Genomic DNA, 24,261 nt, shown 5'->3' with positions numbered 1-24,261 from the left:
GGCTGCCCTGCCCTGCCGGGGTGACTCACCCCCACCCTGGGCCAACGCCATCGTGGCACCAGGCAGGGCTACGGCCATCACCCAGCTGGGGACAGGGCCCAAATACTGACGGCAGCAGCCGGCAGGGCGCTGATCCCGGCCCTGCTCGGCAGGTCCGCTCAGCGCTGTGCTCAGCTCCCCGAGCCCCAGGCTCGGTGGCCGCGGTGCCGCCGGGACACCCATGGCGGTGGGGCCTGTGGGCTGGGATGAGGCCCTGCATCCCACACACACCGTGGTTGTGGGGGTCCTGTGGCCAGGGTGAACAGCCTGGGTGGGGATGCCCTCTGTGTTCCCCAAACCACAGAGAGAAAAAATGAAAGAAAGAGGAGAAAAGAGAAAATAAATAAATAAAGCGCCCGTAGAGGGCGCGTAGGGTGCGGGGGTGGGAAACTACAAATCCCGTCGTCCCCCGCGGCGGCGCATGCGTAGCGCTGGTGGGAGGGGCTGCGCCGCGCGGTGCGCGCGGTCGGGCGGTGATTGGTGCGGAGGGTTGTCAGTCAGGGCTGCGCCCCGCCCCGCCGCGGCGGTGCCTGCCCCGGGCTCGGCGCGCGGCGCTCGGCGCTCGGCGCGCGCACCGGGACCCGCACCGGCACCGGGACCCGCACCCGGTACCGCCCCCGGTACCGCCCCCAACGGCACCGGCACCGCCCGCCCCGGGAGCGGCACCGGCACCGCCCGCCCCGGTACCGGCCCCGGGATCGCCGGCCCCGCCCGCCCCGGCCGGTACCGCGCCGCCACCGGCCCCACCATGATGAAGTTTCGGTTCCGGCGGCAGGGCGCCGACCCGCACCGCGACCGCCTCCGCCACGATCTCTTCGCCTTCAGCAAGGTGCGCCCGGGGCGGGGGGGAGCGGCGGCGGCCGACCCCGGGCGGGTGGGGACCACAGGGAGTCACCGGGAGTGTCGGGCCGGGCCCCGGGAGCGGGGTGCGGGCAGCCCCCCCGGTGGCGCAGGCTCCGGTAGCCCCCGGGCGGGATGCTGCCCCGGGGAGGGGAGCAGTGCGCGGGGTGCCGCCCCGCGGGGACCGGGGTGCAGCCCCGGGGGTGCGGCCGCGGTGTGGAGCCACGCACCGGGACGCCCGGCTGCCCGGGGAGCAGGTCTGGCCCCGGGGAGGGGGCACCCCCGGGGAGAGCAGGGGTTGCGCCGGGGTGGCTGCATCCCCGCGGGTGGGTACCGGGACCCCAGGAGCAGGATGCGCCCCGGGGAGCAGGCGGGGGGGCTGCTCTCCTCCCCTGGGGTGCAGGGTGCACCCCGTCCCGCACCGCAGGGGCACCCTGGGGCGGGATGCGACAACCCCCGGTGCGACAACCCCCTTACCGGGCACCACGGGGGTGAGGGCTCCCCTAAGCATCCCGGTTCCCGCACTGCCCCCGTTTTTTGGGGTACCCCACGGCCCCCCATCCCGTCTGACCCTGCAGCATCTCAGGTTGTGTGCCCCATATGGGGGCTCAGCCCCTCAGCCCAAACACCCATACCACTGGGATATGGGGGGGCTGGACCCCCTACATCAGCAGGAAGGGCCATGGTGATGACCCCTGGGGCTGGGGGTCCCCTTGCACCCCAAGGACGGGGGCATCAGAGGCCCAGAGCTTTGTGCCCCCACCAGCGCCAGGGAGGTTTCCCGCTTGGCCCCCTCGTTCAGGGTGGGGAACCCCTGGGGCTCATCAAGCAACCTGGGGATCTCACCAGCCCTGGGGTGCTGGACCCTTCCCCAGCAGGATGGGCTGTGCTGGGGGTGCCCGGCTGGGGAGTCCGTGTTCCCCATCCCGGCAGCCCTGCTGTGGTGGGACTATCGCCCTGCCCTGGCCCTGGGGGCAGGAGAAAACTGGCAGCAGCCCCAGACCGCGTCCATCCGTCTGTCCGTCCTTCAGCAGCAGCGCGGCACTGGTGGTTTGCCAGGCACTCGCTCAAAATCACGGTGGGGACCCCCGGCTCGCCCCGCAGCAGGACTGGGCTGGAGGTGTCGGGGTGCGCTGCGGTGGGGGGGTCACAGCCGGCACCCACGGCCCTGTCACCCCAAACTCCCCACTGTGGGCAAGAGTCTGGCTGAGGTGCGGAGCTCAGCCCAACCGGAGCCCCCCACTTTTGGGATGGAGGATCCCGCAGCCGGATCCTGCCTGAGCAGGCGCTTTGGGGGGTCTGCGCCCAGTGGGGTGTCCTGGGGGGGCCGGGGAGCAGCCCCACTCGGGCGCTGGGGCCGCCAGCTGCCCACCTGCCTCCCATTAAGGGTTGTTTTTCCTCCCGAGCTCCAGATCTGCCGGGGATTTGCAGTAATTTGGCCGGGAACGTGCGTTGGCCGGGCCGGCACCGCCTGCCGGATGCAGCCGGGCGGGAGCAGGGGGAGCTGCCAACAGGGTCCCCCATTCGGGGTTTGGGGAGCTGCGTTTTGGGGGAGCATTGGAGGGTCTTTGCTGGGATTGTCGTATCGGTCCCCAACCTAAAGCATCACCAGGATGTCCTTATGCAGCTCCCACCACCATCCTCAAGCATCCCAGGGCGATTTGGGGTGACCCTGCGTGGGGCTGCCACAGGGACCGGGAACCACAGGTGTCCGCTAACTCACCCCCCAGCCCAGCTGGGACTCCCTGGGTGGGCTGGGGATGTTGTCACCCTCCCGAAGGTGGCCCTGGGGTGATGGTGGCTGTGCCAGCGGGTGTGCAAAGCCACCCCAGACAAAGGGAGCGGGTCAGGATCCGGCCAGTCTGGCTCCGGCGGCCTCCGTATCGTCTGATCCTGCCGTCGCCACTCAACCCAGCTGTCCCCAGGGCTGCTCCCCCGGGAGCCCCGCGGTCCCCTGGCCGCGGGCTGGGGCGGTGGGTGCCCCCCGCGTCCCCCCGCTGCCAGCTGGGCGGCCTCTCCCCAGCCAGCGAGTCCGGGCACGTCGTCACCGGCCGGGACTTCCTTGGGAAGGTGCCCGCGGGCGGCACGCGGCTCCAGCGGGGACGTCCCCGGTGTCGGCGGGTCCCGCTCGCCTGGTTCTGCTGCCCGGCACTGCGGACCCCTGGGGGACATCGTGGTGGGGGTCCCTCTGGGGCTGAGCTGGACCCTGCTCACCCCTCTGGGGGTGTCCACACTTTGGGTGGGCGGTTTAGGGTGGGGGTTACCTTCCCCAAGATGCTAGTGGGTTGTGGGGTGTCGTGCAAGCTCAGACCTACCCTGGCCCTTGGTGTGGCTGTTGAGTTTGGTCTGTTTTGAGGTGTCGGGTGGAAATGGGGTGAGGACTAGTGTCCCTCCTCCCCAAAGACCCCTGCTTGGAGGCATTGGGAGACGAAGCAGCATCCTCATGGTCCTGCTTTGCAGGGATGAAGCTCAGGCTGGTGTGGGATGGAACCGTGGGGGTGAGAGGGAGTTTGGGGGGGCTCAGGGGTGGGGGGTCCAGGCTCTGACCTGCCTGTCCCCACGGCAGACGGTGGAGCATGGATTCCCCAGCCAGCCCAGCGCCCTGACCTACGACCCCATCCTGCGCGTCATGGCCATCGGCACCAAGGCGGGAGCCGTCAAGCTGTATCCTTTTCAACCTCCGCGAGGGCAGGAGGTAAGGACCCCCCCCAAACACACACACACCCCCCCGGCTGCCCCCATCCCAGGGACACCGGGAGACGTGGCCGTGCTGGCTCATCCGGCAGCGCCTCGTCCGTCCAGCTGGGCTGCAGCTGGGCTGGAGAGGGGGGGACGGAGGAAGCCCCCGCCTTGCCCAAAACACCGAGGGAGCAGAGGGGCTCGGCTGTCCTGGGCAGGGGGTGCTTCCCAGTGTCACACCCCTTATCCCCAGGGGGGCTCCTGGTTGTGCCACCTTCGGGGGGACAACACGGCGGCGGCTGCCGGATGAGCCCTGCAAGGGGCTGCGGGGCCTCTGGCCAGTTTGGCGCTGGGGTGGGGGGGCTGCAGCGGGCGCTGAGCCCGGTCCCGGGTGGGGGGCCGGGGGTGGGGGGGCTGAGGGGGACGCGGGGCCTGGCCGGGCTTTGTTGCCGGCGGCGTGCAGGGAGACTTCAGCGGGCTGCTGGCGGGCGGCCAGGCCTGGATGCGGCCGCGCTCGGGGGGCCCCGCGCCGCAGGAATGCGGGGGGGGGCGCGGGGGCGGCTGCGCCCGCATCGGGGTTGGGGTCAGAGTTGGGAAGGGGAGGGCCACCGTGCTCCCCCTCCCCCAGGCCGGCGGCTCGCTGCCTCCCGAGCACAAAGATGGCGGGTTTTGTTCTGCCGGGGCTGCCCCCGTGCCAGCCCCTGCTGCGACGTCGCCGGCCGCTCCGCTCGGCCGCCTCGCCACCGGCCACCGGCTGCGGCCACCCCCAGATCGAACCCCCCGGGGACCGCAGGGCCGATGCTGTGGGAGGCTGCGGAGCCCTGGGCATCCTCTGCAGGGATGGTTTTGGGGTGGTACCCAGCTCAGGGGTGGCACGGTGCTGCCCATGGCACTGTACCCAATGCTGGCACTGCAGCTGGTGGCCACCCAGCCCTGCTCTGGTTGCCACCGAGAAGATGCTTCTGGAGGTTCACGGTGCCGGGCGAGGCGGCAGCTACAGCTGGCCTGACTGGTGCTACTGGTTAGTGGGGGGCACCCATGGGTGCTCCCCGGCCAGGATGGGTGGATCTGGCTGCAGACAGCCTGGCATCGAGGGGCTGCCACAGCCTGGGGTGTCCCCTGGGGCAGCTGGGGGTCCCCGGGTTCAGACCCCCATTGTGGTGAGCCAGTGCCACCAGTGCTCCCCGAGGGCTGCTGGTCTTTGGGCCCGCGGCACCATTGGGTGGGCAAGTCCCCGAGCATGGGTGGCATCCCCCATCCCTGCAGCACCCAGAGCCCCCCACGTGCTCCCCCTGCACACCCCCACGTCTAGCCTCCCCAAAAGCCTCCCCGGTTCTCTCCTGGCTCTGCCGGCTCGGCCATGCGTGGCGCTGCCAGACAGCTCTTGCCTGTCGGTCCGGGCAGAGCCGCCGGGCCAGTTCTCGGCACCGGGAGCGAGGACTGGGGGGCCAGCAGGCACAAATCCCCGGCACACGATGCGCTGAGCCGTAGCCGCACCATGCACAGGTGATGCCATGCTGGGGGAAGCGGCTCACTGGGTCACGGGGGTGGCGGGTCGGGGGTGCTGTGTGGTGCCGGAGCTGCCCCCCAGGCCCTGCCCCGGTTCCTGCGTTGCCGGTGGAGGAGCTGGGACCAGTCGGGTGAGTGGGGCTGTGCCGGCGCATGCCAAACCCCACCCTGCCGCCGCTGCCTGCCGGGCTGGCTGGGGCTGCCGCAGGCACCTCTGCACGGCCACAGCCCTGCGGCTGAGGAAGAGGAGGGTGGCAGGGGCCGGCCTGGCCCTTGCGCACCCACCGGCTCCATCCTGACCCGCGGTGTCCTGGTTGGGGTGCCCAGTGCATCCCTGGGGTGCTGCGGGGGATGCTCAGCCCTGGCTCTCCCTGGGGCTAAACTGGCTCCTGTTTGCAGAACTGTGACCTGGGGGGGGATTTGGGGGGTCCAGGCATTCTCTGGGGTTGCGGGGGGCAGCTCTACCCTCGTTACTTCTTTGACGACTGCCCCAGATACGGCGCGCCAGGCGTGGAGCTGACGGGCTTGCACAAGGAGATGGCCACTGTCACCCAGCTGCACTTCCTCCCTGGCCAGGTAGGTGGGTGGGCCTGGGGGGCCTGGTGGCAGCTCCCCCAACCCCTCACCCACCCTGCTGTGTGTCCCCCCCACCCAGGGCTGGCTCCTCTCCCTCCTGGATGACAACACGCTGCACCTCTGGGAGATCTGCCAGAAGGACGGCTGCTCCCACCTGGAAGAGACCCGCAGCTTTGGCCTCCCAGGACGCCCAGGGTCCGATAGCAATAAGTATTTGCCTGGGGGGGTTCCTAGCTGCCTCCCCCTTGTGGGGCTGCAGCTGAGAGTGATGCTGCTGCCGGCTGGGAACGGCACATGGGAGCAGCCGTCGGTGGGATGGCAGCCAAGGTCCCCTCGCTGGTGGCTTCCCCCCTGGGATGCTCCCCCGATCCCGACTGGGATGCTGTGGGGGGGGGAAACTCAGCCCTGGGCTTTTTATAGGTGCTGGCAGCGCTTGAGGTGATTAATGGCTCTAATTGCTCTTAGCGCTGGTGCTGTCTCTGTCCCCATCCTTCTGGGCCAGCAGGGATGGGGATGCAGCGTTGGGGCAGGGGAGGTTTGGGGTCTCTGTGCCGCTCCCCCAGACCCAGCCCGGGGCTGACGCAGCCCCTGTTCCCCCCCAGCTGCTCCCCTGGCATCACACGGGTGACGGTGGTCCTGCCGGTGGCCACTGGCGCGGTGGCCTGCCTGGGCACGGAGGGCGGCGCGGTTTACTTTGTCACCCTGCCCGACCTGGCGCTGCTGGAGGACAAAACCCTCTTCCCAGATGAGATCCTGCAGAGGTGAGCCCCAGCGGCCCCGTGCCCCCTCCCCACCGCTCCCAGCCCCCCCTGAGCCTCCTGTGTCCCCCCCCCACGCAGTGTCCCTGATGAGTACCGCTGCGGGAAGGCACTGGGGCCCGTGGAGTCCATCCAGGAGCACCCACGCGACGGCGGTCGGCTCCTCATCGGGTACAGCCGGGGGCTGGTGGCCCTCTGGGAGCAGAGCACGCGAACCGTCCAGCACCTCTTCCTGGGGAACCAGGTACTGGGGCTGCTGGGGGAGCTGGGGAGGCTGTGGCCTCGCGTGTCCCCCCCCTATGCTGAGTGTTAACCCCCGCCATGTGCCCCCACAGCAGCTGGAGAGCCTGGCCTGGGAGCAGAGCGGGAAGAGCATCGTCAGCTCCCACAGTGACGGCGGGTACATGGTGTGGGCGGTGGGTGACACCGGCCAGAGGACCCACCAGCCCGTCATGTCCACCATCCCCTACGGTACAGGGAGGGGGGGGACTTGCGGGGGGCTGGGGGTTGATCACCCCCTCCCAGCACCAGTGTTACAACCGCAGGGTGAAAATCTTCATTTCAGGTCCATTTCCTTGCAAAGCCATCAGCAAAATCCTCTGGCGGACCTGCGAGTCAGGGTACGTCCCTGTGGCATGGGGGGCTCTGCTCTGGCATGAACCCCCCCAGCAGCTGTGCTGGGCTAGTGATGGGCACCAGGGGGACGTGGGCTGTGGGGGAAGATGCCCCGGGGGTCTGGGGTCTGATGGAGGCTGCTTCATCCTCCCAGGAACCCCTTCATCATCTTCAGCGGGGGGATGCCGCGGGCCAGCTATGGTGACAGGCACTGTGTCACCGTGCTGCAGGGCCAGACCCTGGCCACACTGGACTTCACCTCCCGCGTCATCGACTTCTTCACTGTGCAGAGCGCTGAGACACCCGAGGGAGGTATGTCCTGGTGGGGAGGGGGTGATGCGGGTGTCTGCTGGCAGCAGCCATGAAGTGGTAGATGCCCCATCCCTGGAGACATCCCAGGCCAGGCTGGATCGGGCTCTGAGCAACCTGATCTGTGTGAAAATGTCTCTGCTCATGGCAGGGGTTGGACTGGATGAGCTTGGAATGTCCCTTCCAACCCAAACTACTCTATGTCCCCCCGGTCCCCAGGCTTTGAGAACCCACGTGCCCTCGTGGTGCTGGTGGAGGAGGAGCTGGTGGCCATCGACCTGCAGATGCCGGGCTGGCCCGCCATCCCTGCGCCCTACCTGGCACCGCTCCACTCCTCCGCCATCACCTGCTCCTGCCACGTCTCCAACGTGCCCCTCAAGCTCTGGGAGAGGATCATCAGCGCCGGCGAGCAGCAGAGCCCCCGGCTCTCCTCTGCGGTGAGCAATGGGAGTCCCTGAGCCCCCCAGGAAGGGCTGGTGGAGGGGTGACGCTTGCTCCCACTCCCAGCGGATGGTCTCACTCCGTCCTTCCCTCCATCCCTCCAGGCTTGGCCCATCGACGGGGGGAAGAACCTGGCCCAGGAGCCCACGCAGAGGGGGCTGCTCCTCACCGGGTGAGTGGCCTGGCAGTGGGGAGGGGGGTCCTGGGAAACCCAAAATTCACCCGGTGGGAGGATTAGGGGAGACATTCTCAGCCCCTTCCCATGTGGTGGGGTGGTGGGAGTGGGATGTAGGGGGCGGGGGGCTCTGGCTGCTCGTATCAGGTGGGCTGACCCTCCCTCTTGTTCAGCTTGGTGGCCGGGTAGGAGTGTGTCACCCACTGCCTTGTCCCCCTCCCTGTCCTCCCTCCTGGCACACACACAGGCGGCTCTTGTTAGCCGGGCAGATGTCAGGGCCCTGCGCTAACAGGGCCTCCCTGTGTCCCCCCCAGGCACGAGGATGGCACGGTGCGGTTCTGGGACGCCTCGGGGGTCTCCCTGAAGCCCCTCTACAAGTTGGGTACCGCCAGCATCTTCCAGACGGACTGTGAGCACAACGACAGCCTCAACCAGTCGGGCGAGGAGGAGTGGCCGCCTTTCCGAAAGGTGAGGTCCCTGGGGTGGGGGGGACACTGGTGAGGACCCCAGGGTGGGGGAGACACTGCTGTGGACCCCAGCAGCCCCCTGCTTTTGCCACACCGGGAGGGGCAAGCCCAGAGCCGGGCACAGAGGATGCACCCGGCGAAGCCATCCCGGCTGCGCCCGGGGAACGTGTCCACTGGCGCGGGGCACAGCTGCTGTGTGACGCCCCGTGGGGACACAAGGGACGCTTGTTCCGTGTGTCCCATCTCGTGGGTCCGCCCTGGTGTCGGGGGAGAGCCAGGGGACACGTGGGGACAGACCTTTCCTGGGCGTGATGCCCAGAGCGGCCCGTGCCCTGCAGCCGGTGCCCGCCAGCTGCTGGGGGAGACAAGGGAGCACACAGCGGGGGCTGCCCTGCAGCTGTGTGAAGGTGCCAACCCCTCCGATCCCCCCTGCAGGTCGGCTGCTTTGATCCCTACAGTGACGACCCGCGCCTGGGCGTGCAGAAGATTGCACTCTGCAAGTACACAGCCAAGATGGTGGTGGCCGGCACGGCGGGGCAGGTAGGGCAGGGGGACGCCTCTGAGCACCCCATTGGGGTAACATGGCACTGGGGAGGCCAAACCTTGAATCTTGGGGTCAGTTTTGGGCTGCTCATGACAAGAAAGCCCTTGAGGTGCTGGAGCGAGTTGAGAGAAGGGAACGGAGCTGGGGAAGGGGCTGGAGCACAAGTGTGATGGGAGCGGCTGAGGGAGCTGGGGGTTCAGCTGGAGAACAGGAGCTGAGGGGAGACCTTCTGATCTCTGACCTGCCTGAAAGGAGCTTGGAGCCTGGGGGGGTCGGGCTCTGCTCCCCAGGAACAAGCGATGGGACCAGAGGAAACGGCCTCAAGTTGCGCCAGGGGAGGCTGAGGTTGGGTCTGGGGAACAATTTCTTCCCCAAAGGGCTGTGGGGCATTGGAACAGGCTGCCCAGGGCAGTGCTGGAGTCACCATCCCTGGAGGGGTTGAACAGACAGAGATGAGGTCTCAGGGACATGGGGCAGTGCCAGGAGTGGGTTAACAGTTGGACTTGATGATCTTGAAGGTCTTTTCAACCAAAATGATTCTATGATTCTATTCTATGACCCCCACGCCTGTCAGTGAAGGGTTCCCACCCACGGGGTTTGGCCCCCAGCTTGCAGCAGGGTGACTGTCCTGGGCTGGCACATGTCCCCCACCATTCCTGCTTGTCCCCTGCAGGTGCTGGTGATGGAACTGAGCGATGAGAAGTCAGAGCATGCGGTCAGCGTGGCCACCGTTGACCTGCTGCAGGACCGCGAGGGCTTCACCTGGAAGGGCCACGACCGGCTGGCGCCCAGGAACGGGCCCCTGCCCTTTGCCCCCGGCTTCCAGCCCAGTGTCCTGGTGCAGTGCGTCCCCCCCGCCGCCGTCACCGCCGTCACCCTCCACTCCGAGTGGAACCTGGTGGCGTTCGGCACCAGCCACGGCTTTGGACTCTTCGATTATTACCGGCGCAACCCCGTGCTGGCCAGGTATGGATTTTGGTGCCGGGGATGGATGTGGCGGGGGTCCAGGTGCTGAGCAGCATTGCTGCCCGCAGGTGTACGCTGCACCCCAATGACTCGCTGGCCATGGAGGGGCCCCTGTCCCGCGTGAAGTCCCTCAAGAAGTCCCTGCGCCAATCCTTCCGCCGCATCCGCAAGAGCCGCGTGTCGGGCAAGAAGCGGCTCAATGCCAGCAGCCCCTCCAGCAAGGTGGGCAGGTGGGGGCCCCACGGCTGCTCCTTGTCCCCGTCGGGCAGAGACTGACCCCCGTGTCCCACTCCCCAGGTGCATGAGGCCAACGCACAACTGGCCGAGCAGGCGGGACCCCACGAGGTGGAGATGACGCCCGTGCAGCGGCGGATCGAGCCCCGCTCGGCTGATGACTCGCTCTCAGGGGTGGTGCGGTGCCTCTACTTTGCAGACACCTTCCTCCGAGATGGTGAGACCTCCCCCTTCCCTGGGAAGAGCCCCTGAGCTGGGTCTGGCTGGTCCAGTGCCATAGGGAGGGAGCTCTGACGCTGCTCCTGTCCCCGCAGCCGCCCACCACGGCCCCACGATGTGGGCAGGGACCAACTCGGGCTCGGTCTTCGCCTACGCCCTGGAGGTGCCGTCGCAGGAGAAGTTTTCGGAGCGGGCGGTGGAGGCGGTGCTGGGGAAGGAGATCCAGCTGATGCACCGGGCGCCAGTGGTGGCCATTGCCGTGCTGGACGGGCGGGGGAACCCCCTGCCCGAACCCTACGAGGTGTCGCGGGACCTGGCCAAGGCCCCTGACATGCAGGGGAGTCACTCCATGCTCATCTCGTCCGAGGAGCAGTTCAAGGTGAGCCTGGCAGGGGCCATCCACAACGTGTCCCCTGTCCTCTCTGGGTGTCCCCATCACCCCAGGGGCAGCGATGGGGCTGGAGGTGACTGGCCAGGTCCCGGGGCACTCCTGTGCCTGTCCCTGGTGTGGTGGTTCCAAGGGCTCCCGTGGCGGGAGGCTGCTCGGGTGTCCCTAAAAACCCCGCAGGTTCCTGTTCCCCCCAACATGACTCCTCTCAACCCCCCAGGTCTTCACGCTGCCCAAAGTGAGCGCCAAGACCAAGTTCAAGCTGACGGCACACGAGGGCTGCCGGGTGCGGAAGGTGGCCTTGGTGAGCTTGGCCAGCGCCAGCTCCGAGGAGCGGCTGGAGAACTGCCTGGCCTGTCTCACTAACCTGGGGGACATCCACATCTTCACCGTCCCTGGCCTGCGGCCCCAGGTCCACTACAGCTGCATCCGCAAGGAGGACATCAGCGGCATCGCCTCCTGCGTCTTCACCAAGCACGGCCAGGGTGAGGCCACCGGTCCTGGGCTGGGGGTGATGGCCCTGGTAGATCACAGAATCCCAGGATGGTTGGGGTTGGAAGTGACCTTTGGAGATCATCCAGTCCAACCCACCTGCTAACGCAGGTTCACCCAGAGCAGATCACACAGGAATATGTCCGGGTGGGTTTTGAATGTCTCCAGAGGAGACTCCACAACCTCTCTGGGCAGTCTGTTCCAGGGCTCTGGCAGCTCAAAGGAAAGAAGTTTCTCGTCTTCAGATGGAACCTCCTGTGTTTCAGTCTGTGCCCGTTGCCCCTCATCCTGTCATTGGGCACCACTGAACAGAGTCTCGTCTGTCCTCTTGACACCCACCCTGTAGATATTTCATAGAATCATAGAATGTCCTCAGTTGGAAGGGACCCACAAGGATCATCGAGTCCAACTCCTGTCCCTGCACAGGACAACCCCACAGTTCACACCATGTGTCTGAGGACGTTGTCCAGTGTCTTCTTGAACACTGTCAGGCTTGAATATTGTCAGCATCAATAAGATCCCCTCTCAGCCTTCTCTTCTCCAGCTGAACAGCCCCAGATCTCAGCCTTTCCTCAGAGGTGCGACATCATCCCTGGCTGCAGCCCCACAGAAGGTTTTTGTTGTCCCTTCCGATTCCAGGTTTCTACCTAATTTCGCCATCTGAGTTCGAGCGCTTCTCGCTGAGCGCCAGGAACGTGACAGAGCCGCTGTGCCGGCTGGAGGTCGCCCGGCTCCAGGACACCTCCTGCCTCAGGTGGGATGTGTCCCCTGGGGCTTTGCCCCTTCAGCACCCCTGTACCCCCACCCCGTGGCACCAGCTCTGGCGGTAACTTCTCCCTGTGTTCCTTCCAGCAACAGCTCGACGGCGACGCTGAAGCTGCCGCAGGCAAACGGCACCCATGTCCCGCACAGCCCCGAGGGCCAGCACTCCCCCAGTGACAGCGACAGTGAGTGTCTGCCCTGTCCCCGCCACGTTCCCCGTGTCCCCACGGCTGCCCCCCAGCCTTCCCTGTCTCCCCAGGGTCCCCCGAGGAGCACCCGGCTGCCTTCTCGCCTGGCCCCATCGACTCCCCCAACAGCAGCCTGGAGAACCCTCTGGACACCACCGGGGACATCACCGTGGAGGAAGTGAAGGATTTCCTGGCGTGAGTCGGGGGGATGATGGTGTAACCAGCACCGAGGGGTCATAGGGGTGTCCCCAGCCACCCCTCATCCTGCTCTGTCCCACAGGTCCTCAGAGGAAGCCGAGAAGAACCTGAGGAACGTCAGTGAAGACGAGGCCCGGCCAGCGGGGATCCTCATCAAGTGAGGTGTGTGGGGGGCTGGAGGGGTCTCAGGTAGGCACAGGGGTCAGAAGGAGGTTGGAACATGGAGGGGATTGGTCTGTTCTCCCAAGGAACAAGCACCAGGACGAGAGGAAACGGCCTCAAGTTGCGCCAGGGGAGGTTTAGAATGGATATTGGGAACAATTTCTTCCCCAAAGGGCTGTGGGGCACTGGAACAGGCTGCCCAGGGCAGTGCTGGAGTCACCATCCCTGGAGGGGTTGGACAGACAGAGATGAGGTTCGCAGGGACACGGGGTAGTGCCAGGGCTGGGTTATGGTTGGACTCGATGATCTGGAGGGTCTCTTCCAGCCGAAGTGATTCTATGATTCCATGGCACAGCTCCGGCTGCAAAACCCATGGAGCCGGGGGGGTTCGGAGCTGGGATGCCCCGTCATCCCCCTCCATCTCTGGGGCTTGTAGAGGGGTGGAGAGTATGGTGGGCAGGGCTGCATGTCCTGGGGAACCCCAGGTCCCATTCTCAGGGGCTGTCCCCCCACAGGCATTGCTGGCACCCACTGTTGCCCCGGCCCATCTCGGTGCTCGGATTCCCGGGACGCGTGACTCGACTGGACCCCCCACACCCCCTCCCCACGTAACATAGACTCGTCTCTTCTCTAACCTCCGCACCAGCCGCTGGCGCAGCCCCAGCTCCGGCACGGTCCCCCCACCTCCCGCTGACCCCCTGAGCCGGGACCGTGGGGCACAAACTCTTCCCGGGGAAGATAATTTTCTTTTTTATACACAGTCGAGTGTCACTGTCCCTCACTCCAGAGCCCCCTCTCACGGGGTGCTGCTGCTTCCCTGGCTACACGGGGAGGGCTGGGGCTTGTGAACCACCCCTTGTACCCTGGTTTCGGTCCCTTGGGGAGGTGGGGGGGCTGGGAGCCCCTGGGCAGGGTCCCTCCATCCCCTGGTCTGTGTTTACATACCCAGCTCCCTGCAGTTTACAGCCCTGTCCCCTTCCCGGGGGTAGCCCAGCGTGGACCCCCCGGCTACCAGGTGGGCACTGGAGGGCTTGAACAGCCCAGGGAGGACACGGCGGGGGGGTCACAAATGGCCTTTTTCTCTTAGTGGCTTCTCCAAGGGCTATTCTTGGTGTTGGGCTCAGTGCCTGCAGCTCCTTTGTGACACTAATTCCTGCCACGGGTGGGTTTGGGGAGGTGGGGGAATGCGCTGGAGGGGGACACACCGGCTCCTGGCGCCCTCCTACCCCACCCTGGGGGTCTAATTGTGCCAAATCCCCCCCACAAGACTCCCCAGCCTTGTCCTCACAGGGGGTGTGGTGACACTGTCCGTGTCCCTACGCGGCTCCGGGGCTCAGCCTCTCTCCTTTTGGGGATCCGGGGCCATTTTGGACCTCCCCACCCCGGGCTCTCTTGCGGTACGTGTGTGGCGGGGGGGCAGCGCTACCCTGGCTCTGTCACTGCCGGCCGGGGCTGTAGTGTCCCTGGTAGAACCCCCCCCACCTCATCCTGTTTGGTTTTTTTGTTTTGTTTTGTTTTTTTTTTTTGGTAAGATGAATTTAGCATTTAGTTATTAAAAATACTGGTTTTTAATATTGAAAATAAAGCATTTAATATCATCTGCCCGGGCTGCAGGTATTTGGGGAGCCTCAGCAGTGGGCTTGGAGCTGGGGGGGGGGCCAGGATTCCCCCCACACCGCGAGCCGTGGAGGAGCAGGATCAGGGTGGGGGGGACCCCGCTTAGGAGTGAGATGGGCGCAGTCAGAGCCTGGCACAGCCTTGGGGGGGGAATGCTGCCTTTATTGATATGATATTGATGGGCTGGGGTCCAGTCCCCGCCCAGGAGAGCAGAGCTGCTGTAATACCCAGGGCTGAGACCCCCTCACCCCCCCGGCCCAGTGCTCTTCAGCAAAGCATCCTCCCACCCAAACTGGGAAACGCTCCTGTCCCCCAGTTTCAGGGGGAGCTTGGCATTGGTTTGGGGGAAGCAGCGTCCCCAAGCAAGGTGTAACGGGGACCCACGCTGCCCCATCTGCCCCCACCCTGGGAAGGGGATGAGCCAGAAGCCGGGGGGACAGAGGGACAGCCCCAGTGCTCCCTGCTGGCCCCAGCTCGGGGAGAAGCGGCTCCAAGTCGTGCTCGGTTGGGCGCAGGCGTGTGCGGCAGCGCAGGGTGCCGGGGGGTCCGGCAGTGCCATGGGGGGACTGTGGCCGGAGCTCTGGGTGCCCCCGGCCCTTATTTAGGCGGGGGGCTTGCGGAAGGCGCTCCAGGCGTGGAAGCAGCGGGTGAAGGGCCAGGGCTCGTTGCCTTTCCGCACCAGGCGCAGCTTGCGGGGCCGCGTGGGGTCCTTGGAGCGCATGTGCTGGATGTAGACCTGAGAGGGGAGCGTAGCAGTGGTGGTCCCCGACGCTCACCCCCCTCCAGGGCTGGTGTCCCCCCAGCCTGGGAGCTCCACACCACAGCACTCAGGGCAAGATTTGGGCTCTGAGGGGAGATGAAGCCCAAATCTTGCCCCCTTGCCGCAGTAAGGAGGAGTGGGTCCCTACCTGGCAGGCCTTGAGGCTCAGCTTGATCTCCACCTGGCTGGTCTGGGTGCCCACCCACATGTAGACCTGCAGGAAGGAGGTGACACTGGGCTCAGCTGATGGAGCCACCGGCAAATCTGGCCCCCGCTGCACCGTCCCCGCACCCAGGATGGCCTCACCTCCTTCCCGTTGTCCAGCAGCATGATGTCGTCGTCAGCCAGGTCATCCTGGCAGAAATCGGAGCATTTCTCGGACACGGAGAAATAGCCCTTCTCGTTGGAGCACCTGTGGGAAGAGCCAGAGGGGGACTGCATCAAAGACATGAGTTTGTCAGGACTCGGCTCACGCAGAAGGGACGTGCTGGAGCAGCCGTTTCAGCTGGTTGATGCTCAGGATGGACAGAGTTGGGAGAAGAGCTTTGCCTGGCGTGGGGAGCTGTGTCCTGGGAGGACTGAGCCCCTGGAAAAGGGGCAACCAGGCTGAGGAAGGGGACCCAGCACAGACCCAAGCAGCCCCTCTTGGGCCAGGACCCACCTGAAGAGCCGAGAGTGCTTCATATACTCAGCGTCTTCATCGTAGGGCTTCTGGCTGCCGATGCCCACCCAGAAGAAGTTTTCAGGCTCTTCTCCCTCGTTGATGACCTGCGAGGACAAGGATGGGCTGAGCCTGGCTGTCCCCTGCCCTGGTGGTCGCTGTCACCCAGGTAAGCTGGCACCGAGCCCTGCTGTATGTCACTACCCCTCACCTGTTTGCTGTAGGAGTCATCAAACATCTGGTTCATGATGTCCTCGGCCAGCTTGGCCTCGTCAGGGTCGGCTGCCCGGCCCACCCAGGTGTAGACAATGCCCTGGTTGTCTGTGCTCTCAAATGGCACCTGGGGGGAGCACAGGGGTCAGGGCCACCCCAGCAGGGAGGGGGACAAGTGGCCGAGCATCCACAAGGATGCTCAGCCATGAGTGGTACCTTGAGGATGAAGCAAAACTCGGAGTTGAGCAAACCAGCATCCGTGTTGATCTGGATGCACCTAGAAAAGAAGCCCAGGAGGTCTGGTCAGCAAGAGCTGGGGCAGTTGTGGCCACTGGCGTGTCCCCTGCCTGGGGGCTGGCACCCATGGGTGCTGCGCTGACCTGGTGCAGAGGGCCCCCCCGTTGGTGCGGAGGTGGTAGAGGCTGGGCTGGGGCGGGCTGGTCTTCTCCTTCCGCTTGCCCCGGTGGATGATGAACCTTCTCTTGAAGTGCGAGAGGAACTTGGGGTTCTCCTGCTGCTGGGTCATACGCACGACCTGGCCAAGGGGTGGGTGTCAGCAGGGACCCCACCGCCAAATACAACCCCAAGCCCCAGTTGCACCCCCATCCCTTCTGCTACCCCCCAGCGCTCAGCCTGGGGAGCAGAGAGGGCAGAGGGGAGCAGGGAGGCAAAGCTGGGGGAGCCTGTGTGTGCCCCCAGCACACGTCACCTCCAGTTTGCCAGGGAAGAGACTCTCGAACTTCTTCTGGAGGCTGAAGGTGAAGGTGAGCCAGCCCATGTTGGAGGCCTCCCGGCCCTGCCAGAAGTAGACAATGCACTGGAAGTCTTCCTCAGGCTGTTTCTCTTCCTCCTCTTCCTCACCATCCTCCTCCCCTTTGCCTTCACCCTTCTTCTTCTTCTCCTCCTCCTCCTCGTACTCCACTGGCACCCAGTACCTGAGGGTACAAAGGGTGATGTGAGGGATGGGGCAGGTTGGGGGTCTGGGGTGGGGTAAGGGGGCCCAGCAGCCCTGGGGAGGGGACAAGCCAGGTGTCACCTGCAGAGGAAGACGTAGCAGTCATGAGTGTGGAAGTGGCCGAACTCCTCCTCAGGCAGCCGAGCGAATTTCTTCCCCTCCAGCACGAAGCCCTCCATGCCGTCCAGGTCCTCGTTCCACTCCTCCATCAGCTGCTCTGCCTGCAGCCCGACATGTTCCATCACCCTGCAGCCACCCAGCCCCTCCGTCACCACCCAGGGGGTCACGGGGGACGGTCCCCAGCCCTACCTCACTGAGGGGCATGGGGGGCTGGCGGGGCAGGAATAGCGCTGTCAGGTCCGCCTTCATCTGGTCCTTCTTCTCGGCGTCCTTGCGGACCTTGCCGGCCAGGCCGCCCTCCTGCAGCACCGTCTCGGCGTTGCGGGTGTAATCCACACGCAGGACGTCATCCCAGTTCTTGAACTTGGACTTGAAGACCTAAATCAAGAAGCAGGTAACGGACCCCGGGTCACAACACCCTCCCTGGCACCCAGCACCCCATCAAGGGGTCTGTCCCCTGGTCTCCCTCCCCATTTGCAGGCACGTCGCTGCCGTACCTGGCACTCGGTGCCCTCCAGGTTGCGGGTGACCATGGCGTGCTTGGGCCGGTGCAGCATCCCGCACAGCTCCTGGCTCAGCTTCAGCGCCGCCGCCCGCACCAGCCGCGGGGATTTCCTCCCGATCCAGATGAAGACGTCGGACCAGCAATCCAGGATGTACACGCTCTGGGTGTCCAGCAGGCTCTGCAGCTGTAAGCACGGTGGGGACACAGGTCAGGCATCCCTGGCTGGAAAAAGCCCTGCCTGCTCCCAAAAATCTTCCAGGAAGGGCAGAGTATCCCCCACGCTGGCCAAACCTGCCCCTCCCAGGGCAGAGCTGGAGGCAGAGGGGACACAAAACCAGTTGTACTGGTCAAAGTGGGAGTGCAGCGCTGTGGAGAGGACCTGGGGCTACTGGTCGATGAAAGATGGGACATGAGCCACCAGTGGGTGCTTGCAGCCCAGAAGACAAATCGTATCTTGAGCTGCATCAGAAAGAGCATGACCAGCAGGTCCAGGGAGATTATTCAGGTCAGACATGAAGAAGAAATTTTTGACACTGAGGGTGGTGAGAGCCTGGCCCAGGTTGGCCAGAGAGGTGGTGGCTGAACCATCCCTGGAGACATCCCAGGCCAGGCTGGACGGGGCTCTGAGCAACCTGAGCTGGTGCAGATGTCCCTGCTCATGGCAGGGGGGGCACTGGGTGACTTGGAAGGTCCCTTCAACCCAGACTACTTTGTGATTCTGTGAATGTCCCCGCCCCATCCTACCAGCCGCATCTCTGGCATCAGATCCGCCTTCAGCCTCTTCTTGTGCTCCACCGAGAGCCTGTAGTTGATCTGGGGCAGCTCCAGGTACCCCAGGCCCAGGCCGACCTGCAAGGGAAAGAGGATGGGGGTCAGGGGGGCTGCAGGGCCCCGGCAGCACCGATGGCCCCACGGATGGCGGGTCCCCACCTTGTAGAGCTTGGGCTTGTGGGGCTGGAAGTCATCGGGCACGCAGGGCCGGATCTCCTCGGGCTGCCCCCCCAGCACCTCCCAGAACTCGGGGGTCTCCTGGCCCTGCGCAAGCAGCGTGATCTCCGCTTTCCCCTTCCGCTCGTTCTTGTTGATCTTCTCGGCGAAGAGCCTGTGGCGGGAGTGGGCGAGATGGCAGAGGGGCTCCCCGCAGCCCCCCCAGACCCCCTGAGCAGCCCTACCTGGCCTTGGTGGTGCTGCTCAGCGTGGCCTGGCGCCCGCGCCACACAAAGAGGTTGAGGCCGTGGTCAAGGAGGAAGACAAACCTGGAGGACACCAAGGTGAGAAGATGGTCAGGAGAGAGTGGGGTGGGCTGAACCCCCTCCCTACAATGTCCTGGGTGGCTCCTGCCAGCATCCTGTCCCCACACAGTCCCCCTGTGTCCCCTCACTGCTCACCGGGGGTCCAGCGATGTCCCTTTCAGTGCCACTGGCTCCAACTTGACATTCTTCTTCCCATAGACACGGTACAGCCTGGGGGAGAGACAGCCACGGTGGGACATGGGGCACCCCCAGTCCCCCGTGTCCCCCCAGCCCCCCGTGTCCCCCCAGCACCTGTCCCCAGCGGTACCTTGTGACATATTGTGTGTCCTCAACGGTGAAGAAGCCACTGGCTGTGCCACCCTCGATGTAGGAAATGTCATTGTCGAAGACCTGGGGGCAGGGAGGGGGTGAGGGTGGGAAAGGACAGGCTGGGGGGCCATGGGGAGGCTGGGGGTTGGTGTCACCTGGAGGAACTCGTCGCTCTCGTCCCCCATCTCCTCCCGGACGCTGCGGCACTCGGCCCCCAGGTAGTTGCGGAGGTTGACGGCGTGGATGGCGGAACAGGCCTTCTTGTCCAGCGTGGCCTCCTGCCCGATCCAGTAGTAGATCTCCCAGTTGAGGGACCCGTTCTCGTCCAGGAAGGTCTGGGGAGAGACGGGGTGTGAGAGGGGATGGCAGCAGCCCTGGGCTGGGGACATGGGGGACCCTCGGTCCTGGCCGGGTACCTTGAGCACAATGTAGCAGTCGGCCTCGTAGAACTTGCCGTGGAAAGCTTCATCCACCAGTGTGGGCACGAAGTTCTCGATCTGCCAGACAGAAACGCCGGGCAGCTGCCCCACATCCTCGCTGAAGAACTCGGAATAGTCCAACTGTGGCTTCTCCAGCCCCTGGTCCCACCGGCGCGTCTTCAGGTCCGGTGCTTTCGCCTCCCCGCTCTCCTGTGGGGACAGGGACAGGTCACTAAGCTGGCGACAATGGGGCCCCACCTGGGGTGGGCCAGGGGCACCGCGGGGCTGCTCTCCACCCCCAGACCCCACCTCTATCTTCTTGTTCTTCTCCTGGGCCACGTCCGACATCCCCTTCAGCACCTGCTTGGCCTGGTCATCCTGGGTTGAGTCCTTGCGGCGCCGGAGCCGCATCTTGCGGGCCAGCGGGTCCTTGGTGCCGCTCCCTGGGGACGTGGGGACGGGGTGAGGGGCAGCTGGGACACCCGCGCCTGCCCTGGGGCAATGCCAAGGGGCACAGCTCGTACCCCAGCCCCGAGGCAGGGACTGTCCCCACGTCCCCGCACACTTGCCTGCGGCAGCGGCCGCCACGGTGGCCGGGGAGGCTCCGGCCAGGCGGAGCTGGTTCTGCAGGGAGAAGTCGATGTTGTACCACTCCGACGTGCGATCCACCGGCTTCGGGGGCATCACCAGGTTGGGGTTCTCACGCACATCCAGGATCTGCCAAAGGGGGGGACAGGAGACCTCACTGCTCTGAAACACGGGGACACTGAGGGTGTGGGGTGGGATGGGATGGGAGAACCCCAGAGTACCCTGGGTTTTGGTGAGGAGATTTCAGAGGGCGCCCCGAATTATGTCCTGCCTGGGCTGAGCCATGTGCCAGACTCATATACTGGCGCCCAGACCCCTTGTCCTCACCTTGTCCCATCCCACCCTGGGGTCCCAGGGCCAGGTGGGGGCTGTGGTGGCCCCAGCCCGCGGTGAGGCAGGTGTTGGGCTCTCACCTCCACGTCCGTCAGGAAGTGTATGGCCTCCGGCAGCGTCACCAGGCGGTTCTTGTTCAGCACCAGCTTCCTGAGCTTGGAGCACCTGAGGGACACAGAGGATGGTGAAGGGCCAGGCCAGGGCTTCATCCTTCAGGGACACTCAGAGACCTTGTGTCACCACACAGCCTCTGTGTCGCCTCTTGGGGCGGGCTGCGGGCTGTCCCCGACCTGCACAGGCTCTCAGGAATGAGCTCCAGGTTGTTGTTGGCCGCCATGAACTCCTCCAGGCTGGCGAGTTTGCCGATGCCCGAGGGGATCCCATCAAAGTCAAGCTTGTTGGAGTTCAGGTACATCTTCTTCAGCTTGGTCAGCTTGCAGATAGCCGACTGTGGAAGGAGATGGGGGTGAGGGAGAACCTGGGGGCACGGAGACACGGGCAGGGACCCGACGTGTGGGAAGGGACGTACAGGCAAGGAGGTGAGCTGGTTGCGGGACAGGTTGAGGGTCTCCAGCTGGGTCCACTGGTCAATGCACAGCGACAGCTCCGTGATCTGGTTGCTGCTGAGGTTGAGGCGCCGCAGGCTGCTCAGGGTGTAGAGGCACTCGGGGACGCGGCTGAGGTCATTGCAGGACAGGTCCACGTCTGGGGGAGGAAGACAACGGGGTGATGCCACCGGCCAGAGAGCCCCGTGCCCAGTGGGAATGGACACCCTGGTCCTACCTGCCAGGTTCACCAGCCCCTCGAGGCTGGTGGGCAGGTTGCTCTGCGTGCGCTGGGTGTTCCTGAGGTGGAGGGTCTGCAGGGCCGTCATGGCCGGGAGCTGCCTGCGCGCCAGGGAGAACCACGGGGCAGAGACGGCGTCAGGGCTGGAGCAGGAACCCTGCCCAGCCCCGAAACTGTGGGATCCAGCCTGGAAAATGGGGTCTTACCGGAGCTGTGCGTGCAGGAGAGGGTTGTTGTTGAGGATGAGGGTCTGGAGGTGAACCAGGCGTCTCATCTGCGGCGGGAGGCTCTCCAGCTTGTTGTTGCTCAGGTCGAGGTAGAGCAGGTCCGTCAGGTTGATGAAGAGCTGGTTGGGGATGGTCTCGATGCTGCGGGGATATGGGAATCTTCAGGGTTGCCCAGAACCCGCACCAGCCCTGGGGTCCCCCCAGAGAGGGGCAGGGAGCAAAGTGAAGGGGGAGGTATGGATAGAGGTGGCCATGACCAGGGGGAGATGGTTGCCCTGGCCCAGACCCACCTGTTGTGGCCAAGGTTGAGGACCAGCATGTTCTTGGCATTCTCCAGTTCCCGGGGACACTCTGTGAGCTGGTTGTAGCTCAGGTCCTGGGGTAAATGGGACAGCAAAGCTGGCATCACCTTCTGCCCCGTGTACAAAAGTCGAAGGGAGCTGGGGAGCACTGAGCTCTGATTTACACCCTGGATGCTCCTCAGCCCCACCGTGCTCCCCAAAGGGACACGAGGGGCCACTGAGGCTCAAGAGCAGGACCCAGGAGCCTGAGGAGGCTCTTGCATTAACCGAGGAGACTCTGTACCTACCAGCACCGAGAGGTCATCCAGCTGGAAGATATCATCAGGGACCCCCGAGTTCTTCAGGCTGTTTGCACGAGCCACGATGGCCTTGGAAGGGGACAGAGAGACAGAACTGCAGCCACCCGCCTGCTGAGCCCCTTGTGTGGCCAGGGATGATCCTGGGGTGTCCCCAGAACCTGAGAGGTGCCTGGGGACACCAGTGCTGATGCAGGTGGGACATGGGACAGGAGGACACTTACCCGGAGGCAGGGCAGGCCAGAGAGCTCGCCATGGAGCGTGGTGAGGCTGTTGTGGCTCACAGAGAGGTGCTCCTGTGGGGAACCCCAGAGAACCCCGGTGAGCAGAGACAGGAGCCGGGGCTGCGGTCGGGCCCCCACACCAATGGGGAGTTCCTGGATCCCACAGGAGCTGGGGGCTTGTGAGGGCACGGGGTGAGCTCAGCCCTGACCCACACAAGGCTGCTGGGATGCTCCCAGTCTCAAACCGGTCCCAGTGTGCCCACACTGCCTCCGCGCCCCTCAATCCTCGGAGCAGACCTGGCTGGGACACCCCAGCCCTGCTGCGGGGATCGGGGTGCTCTGGGCTGCTGCAGCCCCCCACAGCCCCCCAGCAAACAGCCCCCAGTTCCTGGAAACGCTTCTCACTGGGTGATCTGGACACAGGCAGATATGTGGGGACCAGCAAGGAAATTTTTGGTTTTCTCTGCGTATCACCAGCTGATACCTGCTCAGGAAAATGAGGAATTGGCAGACTGGGGGCAAGACGCCGGGTTTAAATCTGGCAGGAGTGGGGGGAGCACAGCTCAGAGCAGCACAAAGAGCTTCCCCGCTTGCCGCCGCCGAGCAGGGTGCACCCAGCACAGTGACGAGGACTTTTTGGCAGCATTTTAAGTGTTGTGTTTGTCTGACACTGATTTAACGATGTCCGTAACGTGCTGCAGGATGCCGCCAAAGCAAAGCTCAGACACGGACTCCACAAAGGGCCTGGTCGTGCACAAAGCTTGAGCTGCCCAAAAGGCAAAGCCAGGCAGCTGCCAGCTGCTGCTCTTTATATCTTTTAGCAAAGGAGGAGGAAAAAAAAGCCTCAAAAGCTTAATCCTCCCCATGCTAAACCTTCATTCTTCCCTTCTATTAAAGGGCAAAGGATCTAAGCACGGGGTTTAGTCTGGTTTTCTAGGAAAACGAGGTGAAACCCAGTACAAGCCTGTCTCAACCCTGCTCCTAACAGTTCCTGCATCCAATTTCAACCACACGTTGTAGCTCAGCCCTATTATTAGACACCAGAGCATCCGCCGATGAGCCACGAGCCTGGCAGGCACAGGGCTGCTGGCACCGCCGCACGGGGCCCCGTCTGACCCCGCAGCCCCCGTGGGAGCCCTCGAGCCCCCCAAAACGTGCAGCTCACCAGCTTCTGGAGGGCAGCGAGCTCCTCGGGCAGGTAGCAGAGCCCCGTGCGGTTCAGCTTCAGCCAGCGCAGGCTGGTCATCGCCTTCACGTGCTCCGGGAAGTAGCCGCCCTGCGAGGAGGAGGAGGAGGAGGAGGAGGGTGAGAAAAGCACCTGCCCCAACGGAGTGAGGATCTGGGGAGCCCAGTTTGACCAGCCTTGTGAGGGCAGGCGGGGACTGGGGTCTGTGGGATGGGATTTAGATCTTATTGGGTCCTATGGGATTGGGAGATGGGAGGTGGGATTGCCCAGTTTCATGGGATTGGGAGCTGGGGGAGTAGGATTGCCCAGTTTCATGGGATTGGGAACTGGGGTGGGGGGCTGGGACCACCCAGTTCTATGGGATCAGGAGCTTTGGGGGTTGGGATCACGCAGTCGTTTGGGATTGGGATTGCCCAGTCCTATGGGATTAGGAGATGGGGGGGCTGTGATCGCCCAGTTTCATGGGATTTGGCCCTGGGGGAGCCACCATCACCGGGCTCTCTGGGTCCCCATGGGTTGGGGGAGAGATTGCCCAGCTGTAGGTACGGGGGGGTCAGGGATCGCCAAGCTCTGTAGTGTCTGTGGGGTCAGGGGTCAAAGCTCCCCCAGGTGACCCTCCCCGTTTTGAGGACAGGAACAGCACCGGGGGGGCGACATCGCCCAGCCCCACGGGATGGGGACGGGGAAGCTGAGCCTGTGGGGCCGGACCCCGCGGTGTCGGGGCCCGGGATCGCCTGAGGCCAGACTGTCCCCCACTCCCCCGGTGTCCCCCGTTCCCTCTCCGCACCTTGAAGTCGTTGCCGCTGAGATCTACGCCGCGGACGAAGGGCAGCACCCCGGTGGCCGCCATGGCGCTGCCGGCGGAAGGGCGGAGGGACCCGGCGGAGCCGCACGCCCCGCCCCGCCCGGCCCCGCCCCCTCAGCGCCCGGCCCCGCCCCCTCAGCG

The 24,261-nt window shown here is 65.1% G+C and overlaps 2 protein-coding genes across 2 annotated transcripts; one reads left to right on the top strand and one right to left on the bottom strand.

Moving 5' to 3' along the window:
- The first annotated feature begins 704 nt into the window (after positions 1-704).
- Positions 705-14,142, top strand: LLGL1 (LLGL scribble cell polarity complex component 1). Its single transcript, XM_065644743.1, has 23 exons — positions 705-868; positions 3,446-3,543; positions 5,562-5,643; positions 5,723-5,838; positions 6,246-6,404; positions 6,483-6,645; positions 6,737-6,872; positions 6,967-7,021; positions 7,171-7,328; positions 7,545-7,762; positions 7,871-7,938; positions 8,256-8,409; positions 8,844-8,948; positions 9,626-9,918; positions 9,987-10,140; positions 10,216-10,369; positions 10,467-10,750; positions 10,980-11,244; positions 11,891-12,005; positions 12,104-12,198; positions 12,273-12,396; positions 12,482-12,561; positions 13,077-14,142. Exons 1-22 carry the CDS (start codon positions 788-790, stop codon positions 12,558-12,560), a joined length of 3,156 nt encoding a protein of 1,051 aa, XP_065500815.1. The 5' UTR covers positions 705-787; the 3' UTR covers position 12,561; positions 13,077-14,142.
- Positions 14,143-14,319: 177 nt separating this feature from the next.
- Positions 14,320-24,214, bottom strand: FLII (FLII actin remodeling protein). The gene is made up of 30 exons (XM_065644742.1): positions 24,103-24,214; positions 23,295-23,405; positions 22,130-22,201; positions 21,897-21,977; positions 21,598-21,683; positions 21,287-21,448; positions 21,078-21,181; positions 20,824-20,999; positions 20,585-20,742; positions 20,375-20,459; positions 19,939-20,090; positions 19,683-19,812; positions 19,371-19,583; positions 19,110-19,289; positions 18,953-19,035; positions 18,781-18,855; positions 18,565-18,648; positions 18,323-18,494; positions 18,137-18,241; positions 17,385-17,576; positions 17,077-17,265; positions 16,849-16,988; positions 16,522-16,747; positions 16,193-16,347; positions 16,029-16,089; positions 15,811-15,939; positions 15,600-15,706; positions 15,245-15,350; positions 15,087-15,152; positions 14,320-14,914 (listed from the first exon to the last, which is right to left on the bottom strand). The coding sequence occupies exons 1-30, from the start codon at positions 24,163-24,165 to the stop codon at positions 14,780-14,782; spliced, it is 3,798 nt and encodes a 1,265-aa protein (XP_065500814.1). The 5' UTR covers positions 24,166-24,214; the 3' UTR covers positions 14,320-14,779.
- Positions 24,215-24,261: the final 47 nt, after the last annotated feature.

This window comes from Caloenas nicobarica, chromosome 14 (assembly GCF_036013445.1).
Source record: "Caloenas nicobarica isolate bCalNic1 chromosome 14, bCalNic1.hap1, whole genome shotgun sequence".
Classification (NCBI taxonomy): domain Eukaryota; kingdom Metazoa; phylum Chordata; class Aves; order Columbiformes; family Columbidae; genus Caloenas; species Caloenas nicobarica.
Note: the sequence above shows the minus strand (reverse complement) of the source record. Positions and strands in the feature narration are given on the sequence as shown.

Excerpts from the sequence above, each read along its gene's own strand:
- LLGL1 (XM_065644743.1), top strand. The coding sequence starts at position 788 with ATGATGAAGTTTCGGTTCCGGCGGCAGGGCGCCGACCCGCACCGCGAC. Across the intron at positions 3,544-5,561 it reads AAGGCGGGAGCCGTCAAGCT|ATACGGCGCGCCAGGCGTGG; the intron begins GTATCCTTTTCA and ends CGACTGCCCCAG. Across the intron at positions 12,397-12,481 it reads GAAGTGAAGGATTTCCTGGC|GTCCTCAGAGGAAGCCGAGA; the intron begins GTGAGTCGGGGG and ends TCTGTCCCACAG.
- FLII (XM_065644742.1), bottom strand. The coding sequence starts at position 24,165 with ATGGCGGCCACCGGGGTGCTGCCCTTCGTCCGCGGCGTAGATCTCAGC. Across the intron at positions 23,406-24,102 it reads TCAGCGGCAACGACTTCAAG|GGCGGCTACTTCCCGGAGCA; the intron begins GTGCGGAGAGGG and ends TCCTCCTCGCAG. Across the intron at positions 14,915-15,086 it reads TGAGCCTCAAGGCCTGCCAG|GTCTACATCCAGCACATGCG; the intron begins GTAGGGACCCAC and ends CTCCCCTCTCAG.